General features: G+C 41.8%; 1 protein-coding gene across 1 annotated transcript in view; it reads left to right on the plus strand.

The window, feature by feature from the left end:
• N4bp2 (NEDD4 binding protein 2) overlaps nucleotides 1-8873 on the plus strand; it is a 62449-nt gene that overhangs the window by 18171 nt on the left and 35405 nt on the right. Inside the window, exons 4-6 of the mRNA XM_029477787.1 lie at nucleotides 1707-1773; nucleotides 3398-3749; nucleotides 7395-8547. Coding sequence (XP_029333647.1) covers nucleotides 3521-3749; nucleotides 7395-8547 — 1382 coding nt within the window. The 5' untranslated portion in view covers nucleotides 1707-1773; nucleotides 3398-3520. The remainder of the gene's footprint in view (nucleotides 1-1706; nucleotides 1774-3397; nucleotides 3750-7394; nucleotides 8548-8873) is intronic.

Here is an 8873-nt window from a genome sequence, read left to right on the forward strand (position 1 = left end):
GGATGGTTGTGAGCCACCATGTGGTTGCTGGGATTTGAACTCTGGACCTTCGGAAGAGCAGTCGGGTGCTCTTACCCACTGAGCCATCTCACCAGCCCCGACTTCATATTCTTAATAAACTGATGCATTGGATTCTTTTATAGCACTTAAGTGGTTAAAGTGTCCAGAGGGCTCTAGTGTTAAAGGCTTGGTCTTTAGTTGGTGGACATGGACTTTGAGAGGTGATTGGATCACAATGGCTTTGGTGTAATCAATGGATTAATTCACTGATCAATTCACAATTTGGCATTAATTAAAAAAGGTTGGATACTAGGAAGTAGGGCCTGGTTGGGTAGAGTAGGCTCTGGCGTCAGCAGGCAGCGCTCTGTCAAGGCATCCCTTGTGCTCCTCCTCAACTCTTCCTTCCCAGATGCCAGCGGGCAGCAGCCTCTTCTGCCACTGTTGCTGTTGTTGGATGTACCTCATCTTAGCTCCATGGCAATGGAGCCATGTGACCAAATTAAGACTGGAGCCATGACCAAACAATTACTCTTCAATAGTTTATTGCAATGACTTTGCCACCGTGATGAGAAGTGTAACAGGGCTGTGCAGAGCATACCTTAACCTCGAACCCAACCCTTGGGAGGCAGAGGCAGCCTGGTCTACAGAGGTTACACAGAGAAACCCACCCTGTCTTGAAAAACCAGAAAGAAGGAAGGGCTGGTGAGATGGCTCTGCAGTTAAGAGACCCGGCTGCTCTTCTGGAGGTCATGAGTTCAAAGCCCAGCAACCATGTGGTGGCTCACAATCACCTTTAATGAGAAACAAACAAACACCTTTAGGCTGGAGCAAGCTGGAGAAGGGAAGGGGGGAAAAAAGAAAGAAAAACCAGAAAGAAAAAAGACAGAAAAGTATAGCATGTGTTATTGTTTGAATATGTTCCCATTAGTGAGATTTTTCTATAATTTAAAAATGTAAAGATTTAGTGACTTGGCAGGTTTCATGGCTTGGATGGCTGGCCAGTGACCTCAGGCTTCTCCTGTCTCTTTCCTTCCCTGCTGTGGGATTATAGGCAACTATGCTCTGCTTAGCTCTTTATGTGTTCTCAGGCCCAGAGACAGGTCTTGATGCTAGGCTAGTGCTGTCTGCATTACAGACTGATGGGTCTCCCTAGCCCCAGACTTGCTCTTTTTGACTTAGGGATCAGTCATTGCCCAGATTCCAAGTGTTTGAAGATTTCCTCTTGTCTTTCTGTTACTGATTTCTAGTTGTCTCTCTGTGGCTGTAGAGCATACTTGATATGCTTTTGGAGTTCTTTGAAGCTTCTTAAGATTTGTTCTGCCATGTGGGTTATGGTTTATATGTGTGGCAAGCTTGTGTGTGGCCGCTCAGGAGAGGAATGGTCCATACATGTTGACTAGCTCCTTAGTGTGTAGTATTGAGTTCTGTAGTCTTGGGATTTGCTATAGTTGTTCTCCAAGTTGCTGATGGTATAGTATTGAGATTTTGACTATAGCGAATTTTTTTTACTTTTTTTGTTTTTTCCTGTTTGTACTTATGTTTTAGATGCATAGACATTTAGTTTTTTTTTTTTTTTTCTGGTGAATTAGTCCTTATTATGACCTCTTCCCCCATGCCCCCGATAATTTTTGCTCTAAATTCTACTTATATCTGATATAATATATATAAAAAATAATTTTCTTTAATTTTAATTAATTTAAATTTAGGCACATGTGGCTGATGGCTGTCATTACTGGAAGGTGAAGGGATCTATGACCCAAATGTAATTGAAAGGTAAATTTTATAGTATGTTAAGAGATGTTAAGGACAATCAGTGAATAGCTTGAAAGTGGAGATTGGGGCAGAGGGAGTGGGACTTGACTTTGAATTGGGTAGTCAGGGAAGCAATTCTTGAATGCCACACTTGAAAAGAGGACAACATTGTAGAGTGAGAATTATCCGTGCCAGACCCTGATCCAGTCAGATTTGAGCTTTAGACTAGATGATAGGGACTCTGGTGCAGTGGAAACAAGTCAGGGGTAGGAAGGTAGGTATGTGATTCATGGTCATCAGGCCCAGTAGTTAAGGTAGATTTAGGGAGAAAATGTAAAGATGTTTTCAGAAATTTTTAATAAATGATTAATTTTAAAGATGTTAAATTGAGGATATTTATTAGGTGTATCTAAATGGAGAAAGCAAGCAGACTGTGATCTTCTCCAGATCCATGAGTCTCTGCCCTGTGGAGCATATGAGTAGGAGACACATAGCTAAATATGCATGAATAACATACTAGAAGGTAACAAACACGAAGAGAATCCAGGCAGGACATGATGTGTGTTTTTTGAGGAGTGTGAGGATCCAGCTCAGTTAGTAGAGCTTGCCTAGCAGACATGAAGCCTGGGCTTGATCCCAGCACCACACAAAGCTGGAGGTGGACGCGGGAGGATTGAAGTTCAAAGTCATTCTTGGATACCTAGGGAGTTCAAGATCAATTGGGCTGCATGAGACCCTGTCTATGGGGGAAAAAAGAAAAGAAAGATTTTGTTGTACTGGATGAACAGTGTGGTCATATTTGAGTAATAATGAGGTGGTGAGAAAATCCATCTTCTAGATTCCGGGTAGAAAAGTAGGTAGAGGGAGCCAAAGTGTAAGGGTCCCAGTGGGAGCTAAAGAGCCAGGAGGCTAAGTGTGCGCCAAGTGGCAGGAGCAAGGGAACGAACGGTTAGGGGACGCAGTGTCAAGACGGCAGTGATCTGGATGGCAGCTGTTTCAAAGGCTCTATCCCGAGTGAGAAGGGAAGGTTAGGGACACTTTAGCAGAAGGGAGGTATCAGCCGGCCTATGGCTTGTTTGCTAAGCACACTGCAGGAGCAAGAGTACCCGGGTGCGGGGTGATTGGTTGGTTAGTGCCACCTAGTACAAAGGCCGTGATAGTTAAGCCTGGCGATAAGGAGCCATCACATTCTGTCTACACTTGAGGAATCACATCACCAAATTGTCCTACCACTTGGATGAGAGGAGGCAAGGCAGGGCTATTATGTTAGCTGAGATGGAGATACCCAGGAGAGTGGGTTTGGAGGGAGTGGTCAGGAGCTCAGTCTTGGACATGTTAAGTTCTTGATGCTTATTAGATAGCTGAACATTGGTGTGTTTAATAGGCATTCTGATAATGTTTATGGGCCCTTTATGTTAAAAGAACGAGTAATGGTATTAAAACAGTATATTAGCTATTTTGAAATATGTTATGTTGTATTATCTTAAATTTTAACATGTTCAATCCTAACAAAACTGGAGATAAATTGTTTTTGGCTCTGCTGCTAGAATTGGGTACTTTCTTAGAGTTATGCAGATACCGTTCCACCTTAGGAGTGGAAGTGAACATGTGTAGTCTGAGCGTTTTTACTTGCTTTCTATTTTAGGTTCAATTACTACTGGATTTTCAAGAATTTTTAATACAATTTTTCCTTTGAATTATGATTTAAATATCAAAAAAATCTTTAAATTTTTTTAAAAAGGGAAATATTTTAGTTTTGGAAGTCAGAATGCCAAGGAAAAGGAAAAATCTTGGGGGAAATCCTTTGCGGAAGACTGCAAACTCTAAGAAAATTGTCGTATCCCGTGTTGCTAGTCGTGAGGAGTCGACTACCACTCTCCCTTCCGTGTGTGAGACAAAAGTTGATCAGGAAGAACTCTTCACCAGTATCTCAGAGATGTTTTCTGCTCTGGATCCTGATGTAGTTTATTTGATGCTTTCTGAATGTGATTTTAAAGGTGAGAAAAGTTTAGTTTGACTCTTTGAGTCTTGTAAGAAGACCTCGTATTCTGTGCCTCAGTGAATGCCAATGTAGAAAAATGATATTATTCTTGTGTTTATCACAGGTTAAGTATCTCCCAGGAACAAAGGTGCTGTTTCTATTACTAGGGATATGAAACATAAAGATGGTTTCTACTATAAAGAAATGTACACTTGTAGGTATAAGATTCATGAATATAAATATAGTCCACATTTTATCCTCCTATAGACAGGTTGGTGCTATTTTCATCTTTGAGTTGTTTTTCTTTTTTTTTTTTTTTTTTTTTTTTTTTTTTTTTTGGTTTTTCGAGACAGGGTTTCTCTGTGTAGCCCTGGCTGTCCTGGCACTCACTTTGTAGACCAGGCTGGCCTCGAACTCAGAAATCCGCCTGCCTCTGCCTCCCGAGTGCTGGGATTAAAGGCGTGCGCCACCACGCCCGGCTGAGTTGTTTTTCTAACTTGTTAATGAAAACTAATAAAATGTATCTTACAGGTAGGATTTTTTGGGGGAGGATTGGAAGTTTATTTTGTTGTTTGATGTTGGTACAGACTTCAGTGTCGTCTGCTATAAAGACCCTGTAATTGTTTAAAAGGATGTTTGCAGGATTACCACCTGGGTAATAGAGCTTTTGGTTATGGTTATTATAAGATAAAGTCATTCTAGATTTGAGTGTCATGATAATGCTGGATAAGCTTATGATCTCAGTCATTGTGTGAGCTGTGCAGTGAGCATTTCTGTCCTGTCAAGGACATATTCTGATCTATATACCCAGGTTTCAGTAGTGCATTTGATGCTCAGAAAGGATAGTCGTGATGTGTTGAACATATGCGCGTAAAGCAGTGGTGGAGTTACAACCGTATCATCTCATGTCCTAACACACTTACTTCTGTTTTTCAGGATCTTCTGTGCACCTTCTCTGTAAATACTTGGTGTAATGAGTAGTTTGAGTGGTAGCATTGATGGCACTAAAGCAAACAGTCTGCTCTTTAAACGTAATGCAGTGGCGCTGTTGTCAGTGCTCTCACATAACCAGTGCTTGTCTTTATAACCAGCTGTTATCTCTCTCTGGTGCTTCTCTAGTGTTCAGTGAGTTGTATTTAATTTATTCAGAGCATTTCAGTGAAAGTAGCCATTTTCTTCTGGCCTTTCCTCTTGGTCCCAAAGCTTTCCTGTCTGCAGCACAGGCTAAGAATAGTTTTCCAGCTGGGCGTGGTGGCGCACGCCTTTAATCCCAGCACTTGGGAGGCTGAGGCAGGAGGATTTCTGAGTTCAAGGCCAGTCTGGTCTACAGAGTGAGTTCCAGGACAGCCAGGGCTACACAGAGAAGCCCTGTCTCAAAACAAACAAACAAACAAACAGACAGACAGACAGACAGACAGACAGACTAGTGTTCCAGCCTTGACAAGACAGTGTAGTTCACCTTCCAGGGAGGGGTTCTGGGCTGCAATACCCACAGCCTCTCAGTGCTGTGAATCATTAAGATTTTAATAGAATAAATTGTGCCTTTTTAAAATAGAGAATAATGTTGAATATTTTTATATTTGAGTTTTTCTTATATTTTATAAATTATTCATTTAGTTTTTAAGGTCGTTTTTATGTCATAGTTTTCATTTTTCCCTGCAATCTGTTTAAGACTTCCCTTTTATGATAATTACCTTTGTATTTTGGTATTTTTACTTATGCGGCTTTTCATTATAAGTATGCTAGTCCTTTAGTTGGTCACTTTAGGGTTTTCTGCTATGTAGTTTTTTTCCTTCTTGTGTTTGCGTTTTCCCTTCACCTTGTCTCAGTGTTCTGCAGGGCTTCTTGCCTCTGCAGTTTGCTCTGTTCTCCTGACTGACCTCTTTGCCAGGCGTGCCCCTCCAACCCCTCTTTGTTTTTCTCTTAAGGGAAGGTTAACTGGGTCTTACTAGGTACCAGTCCTTGTGCACGGCACTTCTCAGGGATTTTCTCATTTAACCCCACAAGAGCCTCCGAGGTAGGTACTTTGAGTATTGCCATATCACAAACAAGGAGATGTGCTGAGGGAAGTTGGCTCATTTGTTTGAATCCTGTCAAGCAAGTAGATATTTAAATGAGGGTGCTTTGACTCCAGAACAGAGCTGTGCCCTACAGTGCTCTGCTTCTTTCCATGTCTATCTTCCTTAAAACAAAAACAGTACATAGCAGAAACAAAATAAAAAAAGGCATTCAGATTTCAAATGCTTAAAAATTACTTTCTTTTCTTGTGATGCCTGTTATCAAATGCAGGGCCTCAAGCATGCTGGCCAAGGCCCCATGACCCCGAGCAGCACCCCTAGCTTCATGCTTGAAGACCTGACGGCTCTCTGTCTGTGTTGCAGCCAGAGCTCAGCATTGGAGTCAGACACACCGGCCCTGTTACTGTGTGACTTGGGTCCAGTTCCTATCCTTTTTTTGAGCTTCATTTTCTTTTATGTTTTCTAGGATGATTGTTCTCATAGTATTACTTGGGGATTCAATGAGGTTATCTATGTAATAATGCTCCTAGCCCAAATGCTGTGGGTGGCAGTTCTCCTCCTGTTACATTCCCTTAGAAAACAGTGTGGCTGACTGTCAGAACCTCTCAGTTATTTGCAGCCTCCTCCAGTTCTTTTCTTCCTTCTATCCATCACACAGAACCCTGTGAACTAACTCTCCAACCAGCTTCTCTGAATACTTTAAACAGGTCTTTTCTTGTCTTGTTTCTCTTCTCTTCTTCTCTTCTCTTCTCTTCTCTTCTCTTCTCTTCTCTTCTCTTCTCTTCTCTTCTCTTCTCTTCTCTTCTCTTCTTCTCTTTTCTTCCTGAGACAGGTCTCACTGTGTAGCTCTGGTTGGCCTGGATCTCACTATGTAGACCAAGCTGGCTTTGAATTGAACTCACAGAGATCCACCTGCTTCTGCCTCCCATGTGCTGGGATTAAAGGCAGTTTTGTATTTTCAAGCTTGGCTTTAACTTTTGTCCTGTTGGCAACTTGATTAGTCTTTTTAGTGCTAGATCATATATATTACATTATGTGAAATCTTGTTTTATTCTCCTTTCCATCACTGTAGCATTTGCACATTGTTAAAAAGTACACATTGTTTAATTTATATTATGATATAATTATATTTTAATATATACATCTTTATGTTCGATTTATACTTTACAAAATCCTTCATATCAAAAATTCATCTTCATTTTTGTATGAAGTATTTCTGATGCATATATTTTTTATACTGTGAAATATGTAGTATAGACTGTGTAAATGAGTAAATGTTTACTAAGAGAATACCTACTTAAAATACTTAGTCCTTGAATGGACATCCAATAGATAAATAACTGTTGAATGTATCAACTGACTTTAGGATCTTTATACATGACCCTATCATATACAGTCTATGTATATACTCATTAAACTGTTCAATTTGTACTTGACAGTAGCTTATTACAATTGAAAGGATACCATTCCATGGCTCTATCATTAATGCTTCTCTAGTGTAGACTCTGATGTATTAGAGTAGTGTCAGTTTTTAAAAGATGACCTGGCTATTGAGACATTTTCAATGTGTGTGTATGTGTGTGTGTGTGTGTGTGTGTGTGTATACATTTGTTGTTCTTGTTGCTGTTCTTGTTCTCATGCAGTTGAAAATGCCATGGATTGTCTGTTAGAATTATCTGCCACTGATGCCAAGGGGGCAGAGTCATCTGCACAGACTTCTGGTGATTGTGACAGCAAGCCCGGCGCAGCAGGAAACGCAGTCATGGAGACGTGCCGTCCCGAAGGCGAGAGTGAAGATTCCAAGCTGGATTCATTTTTGGATATGCAGCTAACTGAGGACTTGGATTCCTTAATACAGAACGCTTTTGAGAAATTAAACTCTCCTCCTGATGACCAAGTATACCCATTCTCACCTCTGCAAGATGCTAATAGTTTTAATGACCCTTCCACCTTTATGAATTCAGATTCAAGTGGTATGACTTCTCTTCTTTCTGTACAAAGCATGAGCTCAAATAGCGAAATGCTCAAGAGTTCTGCTTCTTTACCAGGTTCAAACCCACCAACTTCACATTCAGTTTCGAATGCGCTTGAGAGTTGTTCAAAATTGGCATTGGAAGGGGGCTACCCAGAAGACTCTCCTCTCAGTAGCTCTGGAAATCCAACAAATGGCTCTGCTAGGGGTTGTGGCAATTTTAGCCAAAGACAAAAAGACCATTCCGAATCTGAGTGTCCTAGTGCGCAGCTTTCTCAAGCCCTTGCAGATTTGGGCAACAGTGAACCTCAGGTTCCTTCAACTCGCCCTCTGCACAATTCAGGGTCTGACCTACCAGGTACAGATGGGGATCAGAAGTCGGCTTCTGCGACTGATGTTTTTGTGCCCTCTGAAGGGTTCAATTTCAAGCCGCACAAACATCCTGAACTGCCACCAAAGGGGAAGGATATGAATTACTGCCCGGTGCTCACCCCTCTTCCCTTACTCCTTCCGCCCCCGCCCCCACCACCGATCTGGAACCCGATGATCCCTGCTTTTGATCTCTTTCAAGGCAACCATGGCTTTGTAGCCCCTGTGGTGACCACAGCTGCTCACTGGAGACCTGTCAACTACACGTTCCCACCCCCCATCATCTCCCACAACTCTCCAACCAAAGTGTGGAGAGGCAGTGAGGGAGCAAGTGCTTACCAGGTGCAGGAGGCCCCAGCGGCACAGCCTGTGAGGAAGAAGACTACCTCCTTCGTCGGCTTAGTTCTCGTGCTGCTCAGAGGGCTGCCGGGCTCAGGCAAATCCTTTCTGGCAAGGTAGGACGGTTTATTGACATTTGTTAGTATAGTGCACGGATTGGATAGCTAATGTGAATTTCCAGAACACATCGTTTGCTCAACATCATTAATAACTCAAATATTTTTTGTGATCTTTTAAAAGATAATAATCTTCACTGAAAGTTTTTATTGTATTCTTTTTTCTCATACAGTTTTGATAGAAGTAAAACTAAAAAAAAAAAGTTTCAAGTTAAAGATAGTTTCACGGCCGGGCGTGGTGGCGCACGCCTTTAATCCCAGCACTCGGGAGGCAGAGGCAGGCGGATTTCTGAGTTCGAGGCCAGCCTGGTCTACAGAGTGAGCTC

This window comes from Mus caroli, chromosome 5 (assembly GCF_900094665.2).
Source record: "Mus caroli chromosome 5, CAROLI_EIJ_v1.1, whole genome shotgun sequence".
NCBI classification, from domain to species: Eukaryota; Metazoa; Chordata; class Mammalia; order Rodentia; family Muridae; genus Mus; species Mus caroli.